Below are 25,359 nucleotides of genomic sequence, written 5' to 3' on the forward strand. Positions count from 1 at the left end.
GATCGCCAATAGGTGACAAAATTCTGATAGGTTCATAATAATGCTACAAAGACTGCTTTCCTTTTAAATTATGTTATGTCAGATATATTATTCTGACTCTTCAACAAATCTTGTTCGAAGAACAGCGGACACCACTCGCGCATTTTCTTGCAGCTAAACACAATTTTATTCAATTTCTATCACAGCGGAAGCACAACGCAGTGCATACATTTTGTGTAGTTTGAGATTATATCAAACTCAAAACCGAAAAGTTACAACACTGAAATCCGAATTCTCGCCAATCCTGGATTAGTTTAGTCGGGTTTGGACAACCGACCCCGCACATCAAGACAAAGATGCCAAGTTGATGATTTTCTTAATTCTCGTCACCTACCTACTTGACAATATATCGATATCATAAGGAGAAATCAGACGTTGTTCAATACAAAAGCGATGAAAACAAATAACCTTTGGTCGACAAGGGTTATCATTCTTTTCTTTAACATAAATATCCAAAGTGAATTCTCCGCCAGAATTTTGGGATTTTTCCTGTAAAAGAAAGAAAAATAAACTCAACTTGGAAAAACGAGGTTGTAAGGTCTACAGTTTTTTTAAGACGGTAGTGAAAGTTTAAAACAGCAAGAAAGTCGTGACTTGTTTGCAATCTGAATGCCAAACAAACTTTACCTTTAATTCAATCAGCTCTCTTATCTTCTGTGAGGCATCTTTGATTTTCTAAATGAAGAATTCGAAGACAGCACTAATCAGCAAACGCTAAACAGGTAATTATTTTAAAAACAATGAGAAAATTCAATAAACACTCTTATGGTACCCTGTCTTTCTCTACTTCTTCGTCGCCAACCTAATAAAATTAAAAAAATTAAAAAAATTAACAAATCAACAGTGTTGCAGTGTAGTAAATCTTGCAACAAACTCAGAGGCCTTTCGATAAAAGGAAAAAGATTAGTTTGTATAACCAAACAGGCCACACCCAATTTCTAGTTTCAGGATGAATGGGTTCGTATATAACGAAGGTCTTATCATTCTCCCGGAGCCTCCATCTCCTATACTAACCCTGTGAGTCAACCCTTTCCAGTATTTTTCTATTTTTAGAAACAGCTCTTGTGGGAGTTTTCCGACGACCCCTTTTCACTACCCAATGATACCCGAGCTAAGACCATTCTTTGTTGCAACAAAGATTGGGATCCCGCTTTTGCCCTCTATTTTGTATTTTCTAACTGCAGAAACAAGATGTTTCGAAGAAAACCAAGAGACCCTTGCACTAATTACAGTTCTAAAAATAGAATGATACGGGAAAGGATTGACACTACATGATAGTACGTATGAAGGCTCCGTGTCATGGGCTCCTGTTCTTAATTCATTAGATTCTTATATGCGGGTGTTTACTGTACTTTCCCAGCAGTGTACTTACATCGAATAGCCACTGATAATATGTGATCATGTCTCCTACGATCGAGAATTCCTGGTTGATTGATGCATCGTCCATTCGACCAGTCTAAAATTTTAAAAACATATGTACCATGGCGTGACACTTCAATCAAAGTCAGGAAATTAAACAATAAGCTAAAAAAATGAACAAAGCAATTGAGAGAATGTCAGAAGGCCAACGTTTAATACTTGTCAGAATACAAGACCAGTGCTTACGTTTTCATTGGACATCAGAGTAGGTCCGAAGATCATGGCAATATTAGGCACTCCCATCTTATTCACAACAACTAACTCTACCACCCTAAAACAAAGTAAAACTATACAGTCAAAGCTTTTTAAAAAGGACATCAAAGGGCCAGGGGCCTGTCACTCGAAAGCCCCGGATACTATTCGGGCCCGCAAAGCCATTTTTAGTTAACCTGTATCTAAAAACAGAAAGGTGTATACGCCTGAAACTTCTTGCATGAAGGGAACTTCTGGTCATATTAAGAAATTATATGTAAATAAAACAGCTCTGTAATCATAAGGTTTGAGATTTTGATACGGCTTCCGGGTGCCAAAACTCTTCGGGACCTTCGAGAAACGGGGCCCCTGAGCCGAGATCCCCCGTCTTATTACGAAGGGGTCTGTATCATGGAGGTAAAGGTAAAGTCTGCATACGGACCAAGTGGCCTATCAAGCCGGAGCGTATCCCGGTTTCTGTAGCATGAAGGAGCTAGGAGTATTTTTACTCCCCCCCCTCCCCCCCTAGATGGGATGCTAGTTTATCGCAGGGTTACCCCAAACATTAAATTCACCGGTACTACAGCACAATATACCGGGCGAAGAAAAACATGCAAGAGCTACAGTGCTTGCACTATTTCAACAACAAAATAAGAACCGGAAGGTCTTAATAAGAATTTGTTAGAACTTGGTACAGATAGGCTTCTTACTTCGTCAAATGAAAGATGATTGCCTTCAGAGTGTCATGGTTCACTTTGGGAAGTTGGTTTATGAGCGCTTTAATCGTCTGCAACCTGGTATTGTGGTCTGGATTCACTACAGCACCAAAAAAAAAAAAAAAAAACATTAACAACGAACCGTACATTCTTTTATTCCATTTTGAGAGGTAATTTCCAATTAGTAATTTACTTAGAAGCAAGAAATGATGATCCTAGTTAGTACTTACTTCCTGCTGAAATAAATTGTTTGTACATTGTGGCTGGGATGACTGGGTCGGGCAGCTGTCGCAGATACTGTTTCAGCACTCCAGTGACGTCATGAACGCCGCATTCATCCAAAGTTAACAACACACTGCGGGCGTCTGAGAAAAGAAATTCGTACTTCTACATAAGCGGACACGAAATGTCCTACGACCACTAAACTGAATTTGATGCCAAGAGCAAGTAGTAACAGCTTGTTTTAGTGAGTTTCACAAAAACAGAGTTTACCCTGATCAAAGGACGTTCTTAGTTTCTTCATTGTCAACTGTCCGCCATTCACTCGATAGACTCCTTCCATTTCAAGACCACCTGGATTTAAAAAGACAAGACTGCTCAGTCAGCTTCCACACCACGCCGGAGAAATTTGAAAACGCAGCCTTATTTCTATGGTCAGGCCTACCGTCCACACTAATACGGCACGAAAACGGGGATTTTCGAAAACGATCTTCAAACCGGAGGAATTTGAAAACGCCGGCTTTTCGTTTTCGTCTGGACAAAAACATTTTGAAAATTGAACTGTCCAAAGATGATGTAGTCGTGATAATCACGTGACTTCCCTGACCGAGTTTCCTTCAACACAAATCCAAAATAACCGGCAATTTTTGCGTTTTTAAATTCCTCCGACGTAGTGTGGACGGAAAACATTTGATGCGTTTTCAGAGTGAAACCTCCGTTTTCAAATTCCTCCGGCGTAGTGTGACGGGGCCTCTGATGAAAATCAACCACGTGCTTCAGAATTCTTTCCATAGGAATATCTGTTCTCCGAGTATTGAATTTCATAGGCCTGTTAATTAACAAACTGCTAAGACTGACATACCATAGGTTTCGACAAACTGCAGACATTTCGCCACCAGGTGAGGAATGCCATCAGAGCCAAGTTCTTGCTGACTCAGCCAAACATCAAACACCTTTGAGAGGAGATCAGAGATTTTCAAAGACATGAATATATAATTTCGTGAAATCAAGGTCTGAATAGCACTAGGCTCGCACCTGTTTGCTTCTCAGAGCGGAGTACCAACCCTCAAGTTCCTCCTCTGTGTCGGCCTTCAGACTGTGTGTTCTAAAGAATTGAAGAGAAGAAAGTTACATTTGAAAGTTCCTTCCCGAGGAACAGTGATTTGATTAAGACATAGAAATGGAAACGTACATACACATTGGCAAGCTCAAGTCAAATTACTCCCTTTGACGTGACTGAACTCGAGGAAAGCGTGACTCGGTCTCCTCGCTAAGATGAGGCCATTTCGGGTCACGCTTTCTCCGGCTCCCCTCAGTGCAAGTAGCACAGTAAGCGCTCTTACTTTTCAACGGTAACAATATCCAGCTGCAGCAGCTCTCCCTTGGGACACTTTACCAGTGAGGTCACAGTTCGGAGATCAATCGTCACAAGATCGTCCTTGTCGTGAGGCTGCAAACAAATATGCCAGCGGTTTTGAGTAACTGTTTTAAGAAGCTACACTCACGGGAAGTTTAAAATATAATTTATTTAACAAATGAAAATTAATGGAAGATGAAAACTAGTCTCACCCCTCTGGCGTACTTCAGCTGTCTGTCTTTCAACAGAAACCATCTTTTCCTCCAGTTCTGTAAAAGACAATTCAGACAGTTTTGGCTACTCGAGTGTCTGCTTCCTATTTTCGCCGCTAATTTTCAACATGAATTTGTGACGCTCTAAAACATATCTACATCAAAGAAGACTGGAGAAACTCTGTAGAACAGAACTGGATAAATGACAGGAACCCATTAGGAAGTGACTATGATTAACAATGGCGTGGATTGACAAGGATCGTAGAACTGGCAAACTTGAAAACGTGACGCTCATGTTGGTGCAACTCTGGGTACCAGAGATGTCCCTTGCAAGACCTGTTTTAGCCTAAAATATGCCTTAAAACCAAAACAGAGCTTGCTGTGTACCCTTTTCTCATGACAATACTTACCCCTTCCTTCTTGTACAAGAATCCTTCCTTCTCATAAACTACTTCAATGGGAATACTTTGTGACGCCTGTCAAGGATAGATTTAAAATCAATGACTGAATGAGAATGAGAATAACTGTATCTTCGTTCAACGACCCGATGAGCTTCCGAAACTTGCTGACCAATCACAATTCCGCACGAACATTCACGAGCACACTGAAAAGATCACTTCAGATTAAAGTCATAAGTGTCTGCAACTACGCAACCTTTCACGTGATCAAGGTCATCAACGGCTCAGGCAAATGAGAATTTTAGTCCCTTGCTGATTCGAAAACTATTTCGAACATGAATTTAAAGCTACTAACAGAATAAAAGCAAGACTTGCAACATGATTCCACAATTTTCGTAAATTTATTTCCGAATATCTACTCACGTATCTTTAGGGGAACTATACATGTTGGCAGGCTAAATCTTTTAATCAATGTACAAAACATAATTTTTACCTCACTGTTGGTTGACGCTGGCATGTCGTCCGAGGAATTTTGATCCAGTTTACCTTAACAGCAAAAGTGAAATTGAGTCAAATATATACGTTTACCTCGAAAACGTTGCAAATATTATTTTAAATTTTAAATTAAATTAACGCAGAAACAACTCGATACATACCTCCTTCTCCGCCGTTCTGACGAAGCAGTTCCTAAAGGACAAAAAAAAATACTCGTATAGGCGTCTAGGGGCCAGAAACACGGCCAAGCACATGACTGCAGAAACATTTAGTATCGCACTTGGGAAAAAACCATATTGCGCAGTTGGTAAACTTGGTAACTTAAACCTTTAATCAAAACGACAAGCGGTAATTGGGCCCCGTGTTGTTCTTCTTCCAAAACACTCTGGAATCGTTGAAACAAAAAAAACAATGGTTGTTCATGCAGCAACCTTAAGCGCAAGATTTCAACCGTGTTCTACTCACCGCTTGAAGAGTTTGGCCAGCTTCTCCAGCCAGCTCAAGAGCTACAACGAAAATGACAGTGAAAATGAGAGATTGAATAAACAGATCATGGCGTCAGGGTTATAACATGGAAATGGCTCCAACTTTAAACACAAGCTTTAGTCTCAATTATTCCAAATCCAGACTTCCTAATTACTTAAAATTATGATACTTTCAAATACGTCTCTTGACGCGCGCTCCTTTCTGATGACGTAAATATACACAGAACTGTGATTGGTTGTTGCTTTGTTTTATATTTTCCCGCGCATTGAGGTTACTGATAACCTTTGGGATGCCTTCCGGGAAATGTTTCGGAAGCGCGTTAGTTTCGGTAAAACTCCAGCAAACCATAAATCACCGAAAAAGGTAATAAAATGAAGAATCCGAATATATTACCATTTTAAATTCTTTTGGTTTTCTTTAGCAAGCTGAAGCCTCAATCTAAAAACTATAGACGCTCATTTCGCTGAATAACCTGCCTTCGCATTATCACGGAGAACCAAACAAACTGTACTATATCACTCAACAACTGATAGGCTACTAAAGTGTTTCGGGCTTTAAGGATATTCCTATTGTTTTCTGAGAAAATATACTTTCAAGTTGACCAATAGCAAATTTTTCGTTTCGCGAGGCGCCAAAGTTACAATATTTCGAATTTTTTTAAAGCCCGACACACTTTCGTGCAGCATGCTATATCCGACGATCATTTTGGCAACCCGTGGGGAAAAGAAAAGGAAAAGGCCAGTGCATCCGTGCAAACTCATTCTATAGACGACACAATTCTTAAAAGGACACAAAGCGCGTGATGGTCTTAGGTCTCGCTGAGTGTTGACAATCCATAACACCTTGGGGGATTAATTTTTTAGTCAAGCAAAACACAAAATTTGCAATGTTTCTGTTCGAAACTCAAACTCAAATTGACCACGATGAGAAAAGTTTCTTTATTAACTTTAGTTAGGCGTAAAGTATCATGACTTACGTGTTTTCTCGTCATCGGCATCTGAAGGAACGAAACGCACCTAAAATTGTAAAAACATTTCATTTGAGGAAGACAGATACGGCGATTAACCGTCGACGTGGTTTTTGTTCCATTTTCGATGATAATTGAAGGAATCACGAGAAAACCGAGTAAATAATTTAAGAGGGTTAATATGCAAACTTCTGGGTCATAAGTAATTAAAAAGATTTCTTTGAAATTGCTTGTTTTTTCTATCTTAGCACTAGTGTGACGTTTCTAGTTTTGTTATTTAAGGTACTGCTGATCATTACATGTCGCTATTTTCACACATTCTGGTGTTGCTTCTGCGTAAATTATAAGCTACAAGCTTTGCAATATAAAAGCGATGACAATGAAAGCTTAGCTGAACAAGAAACAAGGGGAACTGTGAAGATTCCAAAGGTGATTATGACACAAACTGACCTCAGATTCACAGATTTCTGTATAATGGATATATAAGATTTCAAACACGAGCTGGTTTTAAAATCCGTAGAAGAAACAAATATATGCAGACAAAAGGCTGATGTAGCCATTAAACTTACATCAACTTTGTTCAAAATCAGTTCCATAGTTGTCAAGATATCATCAGTCACCACTGTTTCCCGCAAGAACTACAAATAAGATATTCAATAAAACGTTTTGCTGAAGTGTCTATTGATGGTAATTAACACGCACAGTAAGCGATTTCTTTTGCTTTCTGATTGCTACATGTTGAAAGCGCTCAAGGTAGTCAATAAGCATAGGCTTCAAATTAAAACAATCAATTTTGGGCGTGTGTTCTCTTAGCCAATAAAACGCAAGCTTGAAACCAACTGAACCACAGCGCGGTCAGCGCAGAAAAACTCCACACAACTTCCGGTTCTCACTATCTTGAATTTTGCAAGCGTTTGAAGAGTTCAACAATTGCAAGAAAAAGGATTACAAGAGATAGAATACAAACCAAACTACTTGGCAGTAACGCTAAGGGATAAAAATTTCTAGTTGAAAATCCTCTGCGCGTGTCTTATCATATACAGCTTTTTCAAGGCGTACATTTTGAAAGCTAACTCTGAAGATGACTTCCGCTCAGGTCGTGGAAACGTCAGTCAACCACATCAGAGAATATACCTTCACCCAGACGATTACACTATATGAACTTTCACTTTCAGTATATGACGTTAATTTTTGCCTTGAAATCAGAGGGTCTCATACTTTGAGTCAAATGTTTCCATGTGGTAGCGTCGGTTTTGGCGGGAACTATAAAAGCGCCGTACGCGTGACTGACGTGTGACCGTGAGCTGCCTGCAACTGCTTTCCCGCGCTTTTATCTCCCAGTTTAAAACTTACTCTCTTGATTATTTAAAGATTGTTACTATGGAAATCAACTTGGCTTTATCGCTTGACAAACTTCAGAAAACAAAATTCACCTTTCCTAAAACGTCGGCATCTCCGAAAGCCTGGTGGTATTTGCAGTATTTCTTTTCCCAATACTTGGAATAGATAAACTCACGTCTTGCCGAGCTGCAAACCACAAGAAGATCATGTCATGGGTTTTCAGAGTGTGAGCCTTAAAACCCACACAGCATTACTCCTAGTCACCTTCGTGACACATCATCAATAGCAACTCCTCATCGCGAAAAATAAAAGCAACCAGGTCAGTTTTTTTTTTCAGTCAGATTTTCAAATACAGTCGGACCTTCCGTAAGCGACCACCCAAAATGTCAAGCCTAGGTGGTCGCTTAAGGTGACTCAAAACAGTTTCCAGCACTTAGATTTTGATAGGTTGTCACAACCACCCTTTATCACTTGATGCTACAATCGTGGTATCAACAAACTGCCCAATCATTGGTTAACAGGTTGTCATCATTTTCTTGACACAATAGGTTACCATAGCAGCAGTATTACCTGCTAAAAACACCCTTAATTGCAGTTTTAGGGGCTTATGATTCAAAAACGGCACGGTGAAACATTTTTATTATATCAAATTTTGACAAGCATGATAAGACGCAACTTTTGGCAAAGTTTAAAGACATTCTGTACATAGGGTTCAGAGCCACCTTAAATTTTCAAAACCTTAAGGTGGCTCTGAACCCTTTGTACAGTTTTTTCTAAACTTTGACAAAAGTTGCGTCTTATCATGCTTATTAAAATTTGATATTACAAAAATATTTCGTCGTGTCCTTATTGAATTATAGGAACCTAAAGCTGTAATTAAGGGTCCTTTTAGCAGGTAATACTGTTGCCATGGTAACCTACAGAGTCACGAAAATGACAGCAACGTGTTCACCAATGATTGGGCAGTTTGTTGATACAATGATTGTAGCATCAAGTGATAAAGAGTGGTCATAATGACCCATCAAAATCTAGCTGCTAGAAACTGTTTTGAGCCACCTTAAGGGAGGTGGTCGCTTACGAGAGTTTAGACCATATTGGGCCAAAATGTTGTCTCATTAGAATATGGTAGCTGCAGAGTGTTACCCCTTGCGCCAATGCAGATGTAATGTTTTATTCATGTGAAAAGACTTACACATCACAGTCTGGCGTTATTTTGTCATCCTCAGGTAACTTGTGTTCCAGCAACTGATTGGCTTTGTCATTTCCGATTTTTATCATCAGCTGTGATCAGAGATCATTAGAAATGTTACAATATAATGAGAGAACTAACGAACATCACAGATGAACAGACGATGAAAGGATGGAAAGAAATAGCGGGAGTTTCATTAAGGGCAGGGCACCGGGCAAACTGAGTGGCTGTGAGGATGACTTTGCCTGGCTGGTTCGACTATCCAGAGGATAGTTCTTCTCATAAAGAAGTGTAGTTCAAAACGTTTTTCCAGCCCGTGAAAACCATTTGCTCTCTTGCTGAAAACATAAATGAAAGCCCTGGAATAGACAGGTGAAGGCTAACTTGTTCATTCGAGACAATCAGTAGTGACGAATTGTAACCTGGCTGTGAAATGAAGACAAGATTTCTACATGCAGGTTTCCATTCCTAAAAAAACTCGATCAAGCGAGGTGATAATGTTCCACCTTCATTTATCAAGAGCTGCTATTAATAACAAAAAAATTTCAAATGTTGTTGTTTATAGTGGTCAATGCGCTTAGCTACACCTAGCTAGTTCACAGGCATGCCACTTTAAATGAAGGAAATAAATATATCAACTAAACGTAATACATAGGCTTAAAAATCCCAACCGGCGGGAGGCAGACCAGCTGGCTATTAACAAGCATGACCGAGGAGTTGAACTAGGGTCTACCGAGAAACAACTCCAGCTAAGTGGTCAGAGCGGGACTTGAGCCCGCGACCTCCGGATTTCAAGTCCGGCGCCCTAACCACTCGGCCACGCTGCCTCCCGAAACAACAAGTTTACAAACGGGGACATCTTGTCCACATCCTTTCCAATTTCTTGCGTTTAAATCTACAAGGTACCCAGTCCACAAAAGGTCAGGCACGGTAGGAAAACAGACTTGCCTCCACAAGTGTTGGGTTCCAGATCTTTTGGTCCATCAAAAGAGAACTTGTTCGGGAACAATGCACCCCAAGGTTCCGATGGATACCTTTGAAGAAAAAGGTACTCTTTTAGATTAATTTAATCCTCTACAGAATGAATTGTCATTTTCAGACACTTTCTTTACTTTACTCTGCCCCTGTCCTGCTGCAAGATTAAAGTGCCTGAGTTGAAAAACCTGAGAACTAGGCCGTTTAGTTAGTAAGGTCGCTTTGTAAAAAAAGATAGGCATGTACTGCGTGCATAGTCTACAATTACTTTTATCTTAACGGACTTTACGAAATCAACATCACTCTCTCAAGGAAACCACACATTGCTATCTTACAGACGATGATTTCTTTTAAATTGGCAGTTTTTCATGACTTACCGACACACTTGGGACAAACACAAACACAGAAGTTCACTGATGCCCAAACTGGATCTGAAAAGAAACAGACATTCAAACGAATTAACATGACATCTGTGTAATGAACACTATATCGAGGCTTCTCTAATTAAGTGAGTAATCTTAACTCTTTCTGATTCGCCAATTTGTTGCTTAGCAATGACGTCATCCGTTTTTACACGTGGACGTATATAGATAGTGTTAGCGACATATTCCCGCCAGTAGTTCAAGTTTCAGTTATCGTGCGTGCACAGTACGTGTTTTCAAGTAAATTAAGTTTTAAGCTACCCTTGACTATTTAGAGTGTAAGCGGGAACCGATGTGTAAGTACAAACTGTTTTCTATGCTTGCTTTTTAGTATAAGTTTCAAGTTTTGACGTTTTTTAACCTTAAGTACCTTTAGTCTCGGTTTTTTTATACAACAGCCTATTGTACTAAGTCCAACACGTGGCAGAGCCCCAGTTTTCAAAGTTTTTATTTCATCTTGTTTTTAGCGATAGATCTTTATAGTTCACACTCCCCCTAGCTTAGGTTTCTATTTAGCAACTGTCCTATAAGAATCTCTGGTAATTCAGTTAAGTCCTTTCCTTGCTAGTAAATTCCCACATCGCTTTCAGTGGCGCTCACGCAAGCACGTTTTTATCGCATCGTACAATTTTATTGCTTTCAAGTTTTTAGAGTGTTGTCATTTATTGTATTAGGACAGTTAGCAGTATGCGTATCTGCTTGGGATCACTGATGATTTTAATTGTATCTTTACTGGGAAGTTTGACTGGAAGTATTGTCATATCGCAGTTATGATTGGAATGTTCGCTATTATTGTTTCGTGACTCTTGTCATCTTGTAATCTTCTATTATCTAGTAATTAGTTTATTCATTACATTATATTTCAGTTTACGTTCGATTATCGTCAATTAAATCACCGTCAATCACAACTGATTTTCCGTGATCTCTGGCTTTATTCGATTAGTAAAGCATCTCCCACACACGCTAGTCTCATCGCGACAAGTTGTCTAGCAAGTGACAATTCAGCCTTTCAACAGTCGCTGTGAACCTGACGTTACAATCTGAAAAGCAATTATATTTTTATTTACTTTTATTAATCCTAGAGTTAAAGTTTAAGTAATATTTTAAACTCTTAACTTAGACTCTGGGCATGAAATCCTTTCTAACAACCATTCAAATGAAAGCCATCCTTTCATTAGGCTCAATTTCCGCTGCTCTCTCGTGTCTGGTCCACGTGGGCTCCTTTCCCGAACAGCAGCTGGTAATCGAGCCTATCTTTGCATGTGCACTGCTTTTCGTATTTATGCACAGGGCAGTTCCAATACTTTACCTGTTCATAAAACATTGCGCTTGACTATTGAAAACAAAGTTACTATTAAGCAGAACGTCCACCGGTTTACGTTGGTAAAGTCTACATACAAGCCAAGTCACCCATCAGGTAGGCGTTTATCTCTGGTTTCTGTAGCAGTTTCTGGATGGGATGCTATTCCATCACAGGGTTACCCCCCAGCATTAAATTTGCCGGGACACGGCCATTTGTACACAGGGGTGGAGAGAGGTACCATGAGACTAAAAAATAAGTGTCTTGCCCAGGAACACAACACAATGTGCCTGGCCAGGGCTAGAACCTGGAGAACTCAAGCAGGAGTTAAGCGCACTAACCATCAGGTTACCACACCTCCACACAAACATTTAACAAGTGGGTAAAGCCTGATGTTTTAGCAGTGAAATGAACGTTCACCTTTCTTCCTGTTATATTTGAAGTCTCACCTTTCATGCCACAGTCTGCACAAATTCGATTACTGGGGTTCTCCCAAACTTTTTCAAGAATCTGCAATGGAAAACAACGGAAGACCCTATGTTATCAGCCAAACAAAAATGATAACATTTTCACATCCTTTCTTTTCGAAAAATACACCATCACCTTCTGTACATGGAAAAGATACCGCTTCTTGTCAGGTGATCAATGCACAATTTTCAGATCGGAGTTTAAGAATCATTCTTTGCTCCGAGGGGTAATTATTACAGTTATAGTATTCACGCAGAACGTTCTGTGGGAAAGCAAGTTAAAAACAAAGTGAAGAAAGCCGAGACGATCGGTTTGACGATAGTGGCATTTTTCTGCACGGGCATCTTGCCGATGTTGTTCCACAACATTGCATGAATTCATTGTTCTTGGCTTTATTTCTTTGCAGTTTTCCTCACGCACCTCAACAGTAAGGTGAACCAGTTACTTACTCAGCCAAGACTCTTGAGGTAAATACACCCAGGGTAGAGTGTATAATACATGTGACATGAACCATGGGTGGCACTGACTAACCCAGCCACCCACTCCAAGATTTAAGGGTCTTTACGCACACTGGTATCTCCTTCAAAACATGTGTGGTATACCAGGTAACCTTGTTTAAAGCTGTTGTGACTGTAATTAAGACGGATTCCACTCAAAGTTCGTGCAACAAGTGCAAAAATTACTAACTAAAATTCTACTCATAGCACGGAAACTTTTTTAATACTATTTAAAACATCTCACTTTATGGTAATTAATTTCTCAAATGACCCCGCGATTAAATTCTCAAGCATTCTCAAAAAAGGTAATGTCAAACCTCGTAAGTATGCTTAATGCGTGTGTTATTGTGTTTTCAACTAACACGAAACGTCCATTTTAATTGAAATATGGATAACTTCAAGTTCAATTTTCTCTCGCAGGGTCAGCTTGAGAGCTTAAGTCTTGATAAGTTCTTCTTACCTTTATTCAAAACATTACCATGCTGTGAGGCTTTTTTGGTAACTTTATTTTTGCCATTATTGCTCTTAAATTATCTTAAATTGCGATTCTCTTTAACCCCATGGTTAAAATATAAATTCCCCTCAATGGTTTCCTCTATTTCCTGCTGGAAAAATTTTCTTATCCATAAACAATTCCCATAGCCAATCATACTGTTACTAAATATAATGCAAAGAAGTCTTATGATTATCCCTCTTGCTGCAGGCTGAGATGAATCTATAGTCATTTCAAGGGACTCCAGAAGTCTCTCTTACCGTTCTATCTCCAAGTCCTATCTGGATGGCTGTTTCAATGGCAATAATCCAGGAGGACGCATCAAATTCACTATCTCCCTGAAAACTAAGGAGCAAGGACAATCACACAAAACATCAGTAACCGACCTTAAATGGCTTTCTTTTAGACAAGAACAATACATAGATAATTAACCTGCTGAAAAACAAACGCAAGCCTGAGGTGAAAAAACAATGGGAATGCATCAGAGTCGGGGCAGGAAAAAAACCCAGGTCTGGTTGCCAGGGCAAGAAAATTTTGCTCTTGGGCAATTGAAAATAGAAGTTCAGTTGCCTGGTGGGCAAGTGAAACTAGCCTCAGTAGTCTTGTGAGTCTGAATAAAAATGCCAGCTTGATAAATGAAAATTTCCAGCCAGAAGCTATTTCAAACCTTAAGACTGGAAAATTAGTTAACCATCGGTTGAAAGCATGGATTAGTTAGGAATCCAAGCATACTTGGTTCGCGTTTGTCCTCTGATTTTCATACTGGGCGCCACATCAGCAAGCAATATGTAAGTGGGGGCAAGTGAAAATTGAAATTTACTGGCCCTGGGCAAGTGGATTTCTATTTTTTTTTTTCTGGCCTGAGAGTTGAAGAATAAAAGTTGCACAAGAGTTTACTCAACTGTCAGCGAGCTAAGCATGGCCCAAACTAGAGAAACTTTACAAGGACTCTGAAGGAAAATTTGATAATCTTGAGAACACGAGTTAGAGTCTTATTTCAACTTTTGTTTACACAACAACATTATTGATGATCACAGTGAGATGTACAAGTCATTAACAATGTAAATAGTGGCTGTTACACAGACTAACCTGTAAGCCTTACTGTTTGTGTTTACCACAAATCTGTTTTTGTGTCCTTCAACCTTTCGTACATTGGCAAGTTTAGCATTGATACAGTTTATTGGTGTTGCATAAACAAAGTCCTAGTGGAAATAACACAATATACTTTCAGGTACTTTTAAGTAACAAATATAAAATATCAACTAGTTACGAGATATATATACTAAAGTCAACAAAAAACAAACAAACAAACAAACAAAAAACGCACCTCATATGTGTCATAGTAACAGATCTTGTCGTCTTTGATTGCAACATATCTGGAAATAAGCCAAGTTTAACAAACAATTACTGGGATATCCACACACCAAGAATAACCACTGTTTTTTTTAAGAATGTCTTATCCAGCAAGGAATTAATTCAACTTTTACCTTTTCTTCCAATCTGCAACAACATTGTGTCCTTGTTTCTTAAGCCATCCCTGAAACAGATGTAAAACCATGACAATAAATTTGTTTTAGGCACAAGATATCTAATACACTGTTTCTTATTTTGGTGCATTTTCCAGCTTCTTTTTTCATCTAACACATTGGCAAGCTGATGAGTGTTTGACAAGGGCACAGCCCAAGTGAACTATTTTGCATAATTAGAAAACAAGAGTGAATAATCTATTGTAACTGTGTTAGTCTAAATCTACTAGTCGTTCAAAACTTTATCTAAATCCTCTCCACAGACACTTCGATAATGCAAAGAAGCGGCCTCCATTTTGTTAACAACTGCACAGTGGTAGGCTACTCACTATCTACTCAGAATAGATAGTGAGTAACATAGCCAATAAGAATGGCATTTGTGATAGAATGCTAGTAGATTTATACTCAAGTAAAAAATATGCTCCCGAGAGGAAAGAAGCAATGTTTATTAAGTAGAGCTTACCTTGCCTACATGAGATATAACTTAAAACAAAGATTCTATACTCAGTCAAGTAAAACAAGCAGACTGCCAGTACCTCTTTGTCTGGATCGCTCATTTCTCCCCCACTCTTCCACATTTTGTTGTCACCCTAAAACATGACAGAAACAATAAATAATCAAATTTAAAGGAGTTTTCACTTGGTTGTTGAAAGAAAATAAGAAATATTTATATAGTATGCAACACAATAGGTTAAAAATACTCACACTACTTTGTCATCCAATCATAAGTAAAACACTCTCACACATTTTCCTGCACTTTGCAGGAAAATGTGTCAGTTCTGATTGGTTCACTGGATTGTCTGATCAGAGTGGTTGCTTTCAATTGCTTATGATTTTGACTACACTAAATTAAAACTGACACATGGTGTTCAAAAAAACACTTCCAAGTTCTCCCAACAAAAGTGACAACTTTTTCCAACTGGTTGTATGCCATACCACTGACCTACAGGAAACTTGTGGAGCTAAGCCATATAGCTAAGCCATTTAATTACATGTAGACTCAAATGTGGCAAACATCCTCCACCCTGCCACAATCAACAGGTTGAGGTCAACATGCAGCCCTGTAACTGCTCTGGTCAAATCTTTTCAAATTTCCCATGGTGTTGATTTAATTAGCTTCAGCTGCAAGTTGATAACCATCTTAGTGTTTCTCTTGCCTAAAGACACCACTGCACAACAGTCTCCTTTGAAACTAGACTTCTACCTATATTTACATCAAATAAATTTCTCCATTTCCAAACAAAAAAATGAAAATTTGTATGTAATTTCCTCACTAGAGATGTCAGTCTTTTTCATTGTCTGACATTACAATACAAACTTTACCTTGAAGCTGATGATTGCCTCCATGAGGGTTTGAGACCAAAGATTCATTTCCGCTATTGAAAAATACATAGAAAAAGAACAGATTAACATAAAAAAATTGTCGTGGGAAAAGTGGTTCAAAATACATTGAAATAACAACTGGGATAACTCACTGATGTTTTCTGATGCGAGAATAAATATTCGGTTTGGAGTTATGACTTTGAATGTTGCTCGTTTCTCCTGAAAATAAAATAAAAAGAAAATACAGTAATTAGAAAACAATATGCAAGAAGTCGCCCAAATAGTTACCTCTTACCTCTAAATGAAAATTGTCATGCCTTTAAATTTCAGGAAAAATAAAGACCTTTATTAGGTCCATGAAACTTACAAAAGTTGAATCAAAATACTAGGGATTAAGCTGGGTTAATTATTTCTCAAAATCAAGTGATACAAAAAGACATATTTTACTGTCTAACAGTTTAAATTTCTAGAGTGTAATGGTGTTCCTACATCCTTATGGCCCAGCCAGCATGAAGAGGATTTTTTTTTTGCAATGTCGTTTGGATTACTGGCTTGTTTCGAAAGAATTGCCGTCTGCCATTGATATAAACATCATCAACCCCACAATATCCGATCACAGCGCTATCGCTTTTACTTTACAATCCAAAGAATATGCTAAACGGGGACCCGGGTTTTGGAAAATTAACAACTCGTTGTTAAAAGACGCAAACTTCATTAATGAGCTCAAAAGCAAAATACCCGAATACAAAAATAAACACAGCTATCTCGCTGACAAAGGCCTGTACTGGGACATGCTCAAAATGGAGATAAGAGGATTTTGCGTCCAATATTCAAAAAGGAAAAATAGAATAAAAAGAAATAAGGAACGCAACCTTCAAAAAGAAATTGACGACATGATGACCTTACTGCAATCAAATAGATCAAAAGAAAACATTGCAAAGCTTTACCAATTAAGAGCCCAACTCAACCAGATTGCTGAATATAAAACTGAAGGAGCAATGATTAGAAGCAGAATACGTTGGCATGAACAAGGGGAGAGAAACACCAAATACTTTTTAAATCTCGAAAAAAGGAGGTTCACAAAAACACATATAACTAGACTTAAAACGGACGAAGAAAGGGAAACTACCTGTGAAAATGAGATTTTAGAAATGCAAAGAGCATTTTATGAAAATTTGTATGCAAAGGCCCCCTGCAATAGTGACACACATAATGCCTCCCTACAAGACCCTAACCTGGTTAAGTTAGAAGAGCACGACCTGCATGAGCTTGAACAGCTTTTATCTAAAAGCGAGTGTTTCAATGTCCTCAAACAGTGTGCCAAAAACAAATGCCCAGGCAGTGATGGCCTCTCGGTTGAGTTTTATTTGCACTTCTGGCATCTACTCGGCGAAGAAATGGTAGAAAGTTTTAATTACGCCCATAAATTAGGAAAACTAAATATCACTCAAAGACAAGGTATAATAAAGGTCATACCAAAAAAACGAAAGAACCGGCTGTATTTAGACAATTGGAGACCATTAACGTTACTTAATGTTGATTATAAAATAGCAACAAAATCAATAGCCCACAGAATCGCTAAAGTCCTTCCCAAATTAATAAATGAAGACCAAACTGGCTATGTCAAGGGCCGCTACATAGGACAGAATATTAGACTCATCAATGACATCATGAAGATAACTGAGCTGGAAAACATTCCCGGCATGGCGATTTTTATTGACTTTAAAAAAGCCTTCGACACCGTTGACTGGAACTTCCTTTTTAAGACCTTGGAGGCTTTAAATTTCGGCCCTCAGTTACAACAGTGGATTCGAACCTTTTACGCTGACTGTTCAAGCTGTGTAACAAATAATGGTTACGCCTCCGCTTTCTTTAATCTACAAAGAGGTGTTCGCCAAGGGTGCCCACTTTCTGGCTCCCTGTTTGTGCTCTGCGCCGAAATTCTTGCTAACGCAATAAGGTCTAATGCAGGTATCCAAGGAATCAATATTTACGGAAAAGAATTCAAAATTTCACAATACGCAGACGATACCACTGTTTTTGTTTCCGATAGTATATCTGCCCAAAATTTATTCCAACTGCTCAATGCCTTTCAAAACTGCTCAGGTCTCGAAGTAAACAAAAGTAAAACAGAGGGCATGTGGCTGGGCGCAAACAAAAACAACTTGGAGGAACCTCTAGACATAACATGGCCAAAAGATCCCATACTTGCGCTCGGTATACACTTCTCCTATGATGAAGAGGCTGCCTTTCAAAAGAACTTTGAACAGAAATTGTCTTCAATGACTTCCCTACTTAACCTGTGGTACCCTAGGAACTTAACTCTACATGGCCGTATTGTCATCCTAAAAGCACTAGCCCTTTCCAAACTTATTTATAACACCGCTGTCCTCCCTGTTACATCTAATTTCATTCAAAATGTTAATAAAGTTATATCCCAATTCGTATGGCGCAAGAAAACCCCAAAGATAAAGCAAACCACAATGATTGGACCGAGAACAAAAGGAGGTCTTGGAATGCCTGACTTTGATGCAATAAACAACGCTCTCAAAGCGACCTGGATCCGAAGACTTGATAACGGTTACCCTTCCGCGAGCTGGACGCATATCCCTGTTACCATGTTAGAAAAATGTGGTGGCAAATTTCTCCTTAAGTGCAATTTTGATCTCAAAAATCTCAATGTAAGAATTCCTCTCAAATTTTACGAGAAAGCCTTGTTGGCTTGGCAGTCAATCAATTTGTTTACTCCGTCCTCAGAAGAGGAAATACTTGATGAAATTCTTTGGAACAATAGATTCATCAGGATTGGTAACTACTCAGTGTACTACAAAGAATGGCATGAAGCGGGTGTAGAAAAAATTAGAGATATCTTCAACGGTGACACATTTACATCTTACCGAGATTTCTGCTCTCACTTTGCCCTTAAAACTAACTTTCTAACCTATTACGGTTTATGCCAAGCAATTCCATCTAACTGGATTAAAACTTTGAAAGGCAAATTACAGCCGCATTCGAAGGAACCTACAAACATGGATAGAATTCCCCTTGAGAAGCTCTCTTGCAAACTTGCTACTAACTACCTTGTTGAAAAGAAGTTCGTTTCTGCCACCGCCGAAAAAAGACTGAAAAGAGCTAATTTGAACGACCAGCAAATTTATCAAACGTACATGATGCCTTTCAAGGCCACTAAAGATATTCAACTCTCGATGTTTCAGTTCAGGATTGTACACCATATTTTACCCACCAATGCTGCATTACATAAATTCGGTATTAAAGAGCACGACCGCTGTCATTTATGTGCTGAAAAGCAAACAATTACACATCTCTTCGTAACTTGCCCCAACGTCCAGCTGTTTTGGACAGAGTTTACTGATTGGTGGTACAGAAAAAACAATACTGTAATCACGCTCTCTGAAGCACAAATACTTTACGGCATCACAGACACCGTGCCTCTGTGTCTCGGTTTAAACCTCTGTACAATAATTGCAAAATATTATATTTACACCGCTTCAAAAAATGAGGAAGATTATTTCTTAGACGCTTTCTTGGCTATCCTTAAAAACAAAATAGAAATAGAAACTAGCAGAGCAAAGGTGCAAGTTAAACTGTAAATATAGCTAAATATACTGTAAATTGTCGCTTTTTTGTCTTTTTTTTTTTTGCAGTTTTCACTAGTTCTAGTAACCGTAGTAAAAGTTTGTAGTAATTGTCCGCGATTAAAAAGTAGTGTAACGTAAGCGGTTTAAATAATACTGTTGCTTCGTCAAGCATTGTAATTAGAGCAAGTTGTAATTAGCGTAAGTAGCTGTATTGTTGTAGTTTTATACGTAGTTTTTTGTAATTAATAATGTAAGTATGTGTGCTGTAAAAAATAGATAATTAATTTAAAAAAAAATTTAAAAAAATGAAGAGGATTTTTACTCTGGAAATGCAATGGTGTCCAAAAAGATAGGTCAGTCTCACTCATTGTAAAACAATGACAACAGCCTTGAATACCAGCCACTGTTCAGGAAATGAGCCCACCTTCTTCTCACACTTAAGAAACGAAGAGCGTCAGATTCCCAGCTAATGCTGAAATCTTAACTGTTCACCTTATCTCAAAATCAGACTTCCAAGAAAATTATTAGGACATGATACATTAAGACGTAATCCCCAGATGACAATTTTCATTGTGTTTTTGTTTTTCATCACTTGCCTGTTTGATTACATATCATTATTAAACAGAGAAATTACACTTACATCTTTGACAATTTCAATGTCCTTTATCTGACTGACAGGAATTATATGAAGGGATTCATGTGTTGAATCCTGAAAAGAGATTGCACAGAAATGATTGCTGTCAGTACAGTAAGATGTTGAGTGAACATTCAAAAGCTTCCGCTCCTAATTTCATATTCATTTTCTTTTTCTTCTTGCTTTCTTGTTGCTGTTGTTGTTTTGGTTTAAGGCATAACTGCTGTTAACTAAAAAAAATAAATTCTAAGTTGAATATACGTGAATAAATGAATTGGAAGTTGAACAAAAGCTGGATACAGTGTAGTTCAGCTTGTTAACAGGAGTGGACACTGAAAAATCAAAAGCCCAGGGAAACTCTCATATGACACGGACAGGAATGTTCATCATCTCATTTGAGGGTGTACTGTAAATTGCAGATTTCAGTATTATCAAGGTTTCCACAAATCAAAAACATCCTGATGTTATTTAAGCTAAGAGCTGGTGGAGGAATTCATGGATAAATGCTCTGAAAAGCTCTGAAAAGCTGTAACACTGGGACTACATCAGTCATTCTTGTGCATTTATTGCAAAAAATAACTTGCTCCAGTTGAATGTCAGCAGTTACCTTATCTTTAAAGTATCTTAAATCCGCCCCATCAAAAATGAACCAACGTTTTCTCCATCCTTTATTGTTCTTTTGCCTGAGTGAAAAACATAACTTGCACTTTGAGAAATAACATAGTCCTGTTTCTGAAAAAAAAATTCTCTACATTGCAAATATTTAGACAGGACTTTTAGACAGATACAGTAAGAGAAAGTTAGCATTTTGTTATCTGCTCAAGGAATGATCAGAGTGAAGTAAACATTGAAAAACCTCACCCTCCTTGTTTCCAAAGGTATCCTTCACTCTTGCGAACCTGTGTGCATCAACAAAAGTTTTTTACAACATCGCACATGAAAAAAACATTGGTAACAATCACAAGCATAGGACTGAAGAATAATACTTACCTATATCTGATTTGTAGGGTGGTTTCAACAGTATTTCAACTACTTTTGACCACTGTTAGCCAAATATATGAGTATTTTGATAAAGAGATACCACAGTTAAAATAATTTCACAGAGAAAATGATGAAAACATTGTCATTACTTGGTAACTACACATATTTCACAGGTCAAGCAACAAATGCCTAAAGATATATATGTTGTAGTTTAAAATAAATTTCAGATCAAAATGATTTTAAACTAGTTTGATTTGTATGTCTCTTTGTTCCAGATTTATTACCATGTTCCTAGTTAAACAATTAAAATACAAAGCAAACTAGTTTGAAATCATTTTGACCTGAGATTCATTTTAACCTACAGCATATTCATGTATGTAGTCAGACTGACTAACTGGCACACTTACCCTTGGACTAAGAATATTTTTGGACATCCTAGATTCATCAATACTCTCAAGACTGTCACCTCTGGCCTAATAGATCACAAAGCAGCAATTGAAGTCGAGATAACATTTTGTAGACCTTTAATCCCACCCACAAACACCATGAACAAAGTTGAAAACATCTCACTGATCAATTTAAATTAGGAAATTAAGAAACTAAGGAGGCTCAGTTTGATGTAAGAAACTTGGGAGGCTTAATTTGAATCAGGTTACTCCACCTCAGGATGGGGGTTTTGACATAAAACATTTGCTAGGATGGTAAACCTTTGATTTTGCCACACTATGTCACAGAGATAAAAAATGAGGCAGCCTACCAAAGTTTTGCTATATACTGGTTCCTTAGTAACAGAGGTTACCCTGGCAAGTATTGGAAAATAACAATGAATGTTGGCTAATTTTTGACCACCTTTTACTTCCTGATAATGAGGATTTTGTTTATTTAGATCTTGTTCCTTGTATATTTAGTACAGGTGCAATGATTATCATTTTATACAAATTCCCCAAATTCACAGGTTCTGTGTAAAGATATGCAAAGTAAGTAATGTTCACAGTGATGTTAGGACTCAAAAAAAGTGCCGTCTAGTTGTCCAGGATGAGAAGATTTTCCCACAAGACATTCTCACTTGCCCAACAGGAAGAGCTCAGGTAAGTTGTCAGCCAACTGAATCAAAAAGCAGCAAACTAAGACTTGCCCAGGGAGCAAACTTTTAGAGCTATTTGTCCAAAGGGCATATTTAAAAAGAAGATGAGAGGCTGCTTAGGAAGAGCAACAGCAGCATGGAGATGGTTGATATCATTTAGAGGTCTTCAAGGAACAAAATATCAAACCTAATGAGAGCCCATCTAATGCAACCACCACAACCATGAAATTTGGCTTTCCTTGTAATAGATTTTAACTCCAAACTCCAAAAAACCTTAAAAACAATTTAATCAGTAGCCAGTGCATCAGTACAGTGGAATCCCAATTTCTCAAACAGTGCTTGACACTAACTTTTTTGGATACAAGGCAGTGGGCTAGTAAGCAAAAAAGCCACTGGTCCCAAACAGGCCTGAAAAAACACACCTTCTACAAAAAAAAAACTTCCCAAGTAATAGGGTTGCAGTAAATATATTTTTCCACGAAACTACATGTAACTAGTCTAGGGGCAAGTAGGAGTGTATTTTTACTGGCTCAGCATGGAGTTTTACTAGTCCTGGGCTAGTAGGCTAGCGTTAGTGTTGAGCACTGTCAAACCTTCGATTTTTCGAACTTCCCAACATTCTTTCCTTCCCCTCAGTCAAATACTGTAAGTTTTATCCTAATATTTTCTTGAAACCACCCTCAAGACGGCAGGGGCAATAGTGATTAGTGGTTAAGCCTAGAAAAAGTTACATTTAAAGAACATAACTGTTTAAAAAGAAACAATCATTTACGATTTCAATTTTAATAACTCTTAGAGTATTAATTGCTGAGAAAAAAAAGAAATTATATTGTTGTATTTAGAGTAAAGATCTGAGTATTTGTTGATATCAACAATATTTAAATAAATAAAAAAGAGTAAGCTATGACTTCAATTGACAGCCAATGAGGAGAACAACAAAATCCACCACAAAAATCCTTCTTGCTGCACCGAAAATGCATTTACAGGTGTTGTGACCATCATACTAAGGAACAGATATGAAGTTCAGAAACGATTTCAAGAGAATCAACAATGACATAATTGTCACTGCTATAGTAACCTCTATTACTAAGAAACCAGCATAAAATGAAGCTATATCCATATGTGATTACCATGGTGTAGTTGGGAATAAAATGTAATTCTCCCCTCTGACCAAATATTTGTTCTGAGAGACCCACAGTACCAGGCTAAAAAAAAACTACAGTCAATGACCACAATGCTTGACAGTGATTTCACAAATCATTCAACTAGCTCCTTCAATGTTGACTACAACATAAAGTACCTTTCCCAGTTGTTCTGGTAGATCATCAACCAGTCCATCTAAAGAGTCATCACTTTCGTAGTCAGTTTCCCCTGCATCAGGATTTTTATGGCCTTCTGTGGACCCAACTAGATCATAAATGGAAGAATTCTCTCCTGATCCCTCTGCAGGAGCAGATTCAACTGATGTGTGCCCTTCAGTCGGTCCAGCGTGATCTATAACTGGCCTAGATATCCCCTGGGGAACACCTGATAAAATGAACAAATCATTTACAGTGTATTTATGGAAACCGAGGCCACCCAGACAATGAAAATCAATCAAATGACAGAACTAAAACAATAGATTCCAACATTTTCAAATCCAGCCAATCAAATGTCCTATTTTTAAATCCAGTCAGTCAAATCTCCTATACAAAACAATGAAATCTAAACTTGTTCGTCATGATGCTCACGTGTGATTATGGTGTTGCTTAATAATAAAATGTCAAGCTCAAACTGGTAGTAGTTTCGTGTGCTTGCAGGTTTAAGAAGAATGAAATCTCAACTTGTTCGTTATGATACTTACGTGGTTATATATTGCCAGCAGATCGTGTGCCGTAGGGTTTGAACATTGTCCCGGTTGTTTAAAAGAAACCCTTGAAATGGTCTCTGAGTTGTTTCACATGTGCGCAGGTTCGAAATGTATGAATTGGAAAGGGATTATTTTCTATGTAACTGAAAGGAGCTGAATGCAAACTTAAAGCAGGAGAATTGAAAAGTTAACCTGACACAAAAATGGTCTTGTAACCTGAATTCTTTGTTCGAAATATCTTCGATTTTTCCTATGCATGGCACCATTGTCTTTAGTTCTTGCCTAAGTGATTTTATGCAGTGGCCTCCAGGGATGAGCACACTAACCCTGGATTGAGCTGTCTGTGTTCTTGGGGACATTGTGTTGTGTTCTTGGGCAAGACACTTTACTCTCACAGTGCCTCTCTCCACCCAGATGTATAAATGGGTACTAGTGAATATAATGCTGCAGGTAACCCTGCGATGAACTAATATCCCATCCAGGGGGGAGTAGAATTACTCCTAGTTGCTTCATGCTATGGAAAAAAGGGATAAGCTCTCGCCTGATGGGCCACTTTGTTCATATGCAGACTTTACCTTCAACTGAGTGATTTTACACGCTGAGGCTTTGATAGTACAACACAGAAAAAAAATTCATTTAAATTTTTGATGAAGATGTTATTTCAATACACTGATAACCCAGAAAGGGAGCTCAAACTCCGAAAAGTACAGCTGCTGAGACAGTGAACCCAATGGTTTTTCCAAGAATTTACAGTCTGCTGTGACAACTGAAAGCTGTGTAAAAATAGAAACACGCATAGACAACAGGAGCAGAATTTATTTTGTTAAAAAAAAATCAAATCTATTATTCTATGATTTTAAATAACAGCCGTAAAAATGATATTTTGTGTGGACACACATTCAAAGTGGAAAATGGTCAATCGATCCACTGAGTTTATCACGTTTGTCAATAAAATCTAAAGTAAAGTAACAAAATATTTTCTGACACGAAAGTACTAACGACTTGAGCTAATTGACAAATTATTAACAGACACCATAGTTGTGTAAGCATCACAATAAACAAGTTGAGATTTCATTGTTTTGTACCAGACATTTAATTGGTTCCATTTGAAAATGTTGGAATCTGTTGTTTCAGTTCTGCCATCTGATTGGTTTTCATTGTCTGGGTGGCCCCAGTTT

At 38.1% G+C, this 25,359-nt stretch overlaps 1 protein-coding gene across 1 annotated transcript in view; it reads right to left on the bottom strand.

Annotated features, from left to right (window-relative positions):
- The window catches only part of LOC145496791 (arf-GAP with Rho-GAP domain, ANK repeat and PH domain-containing protein 1-like), a 34,178-nt gene that overhangs the window by 6,423 nt on the left and 2,396 nt on the right, over positions 1-25,359 (bottom strand). Inside the window, exons 2-36 of the mRNA XM_081476537.1 lie at positions 23,633-23,859; positions 21,656-21,721; positions 21,129-21,166; positions 20,875-20,950; positions 20,274-20,342; positions 16,187-16,253; positions 16,035-16,087; positions 15,248-15,301; positions 14,673-14,722; positions 14,513-14,561; positions 14,275-14,387; positions 13,446-13,530; positions 12,177-12,237; positions 10,383-10,436; positions 9,979-10,064; positions 9,034-9,122; positions 7,934-8,027; positions 7,070-7,138; positions 6,510-6,549; positions 5,513-5,553; positions 5,209-5,239; positions 5,046-5,098; positions 4,565-4,630; positions 4,155-4,211; positions 3,929-4,035; positions 3,621-3,690; positions 3,448-3,538; positions 2,859-2,939; positions 2,597-2,731; positions 2,361-2,466; positions 1,645-1,729; positions 1,412-1,495; positions 812-841; positions 667-714; positions 448-528 (exon numbers count right to left, since the gene is read on the bottom strand). Of these exons, the coding sequence (XP_081332663.1) occupies positions 448-528; positions 667-714; positions 812-841; positions 1,412-1,495; positions 1,645-1,729; positions 2,361-2,466; positions 2,597-2,731; positions 2,859-2,939; positions 3,448-3,538; positions 3,621-3,690; positions 3,929-4,035; positions 4,155-4,211; positions 4,565-4,630; positions 5,046-5,098; positions 5,209-5,239; positions 5,513-5,553; positions 6,510-6,549; positions 7,070-7,138; positions 7,934-8,027; positions 9,034-9,122; positions 9,979-10,064; positions 10,383-10,436; positions 12,177-12,237; positions 13,446-13,530; positions 14,275-14,387; positions 14,513-14,561; positions 14,673-14,722; positions 15,248-15,301; positions 16,035-16,087; positions 16,187-16,253; positions 20,274-20,342; positions 20,875-20,950; positions 21,129-21,166; positions 21,656-21,721; positions 23,633-23,859 (2,606 nt within the window). The remainder of the gene's footprint in view (positions 1-447; positions 529-666; positions 715-811; positions 842-1,411; positions 1,496-1,644; positions 1,730-2,360; positions 2,467-2,596; positions 2,732-2,858; positions 2,940-3,447; positions 3,539-3,620; positions 3,691-3,928; positions 4,036-4,154; positions 4,212-4,564; positions 4,631-5,045; positions 5,099-5,208; positions 5,240-5,512; positions 5,554-6,509; positions 6,550-7,069; positions 7,139-7,933; positions 8,028-9,033; positions 9,123-9,978; positions 10,065-10,382; positions 10,437-12,176; positions 12,238-13,445; positions 13,531-14,274; positions 14,388-14,512; positions 14,562-14,672; positions 14,723-15,247; positions 15,302-16,034; positions 16,088-16,186; positions 16,254-20,273; positions 20,343-20,874; positions 20,951-21,128; positions 21,167-21,655; positions 21,722-23,632; positions 23,860-25,359) is intronic.

Source organism: Orbicella franksi, chromosome 9 (genome assembly GCF_964199315.1).
Source record: "Orbicella franksi chromosome 9, jaOrbFran1.1, whole genome shotgun sequence".
Classification (NCBI taxonomy): Eukaryota; Metazoa; Cnidaria; class Anthozoa; order Scleractinia; family Merulinidae; genus Orbicella; species Orbicella franksi.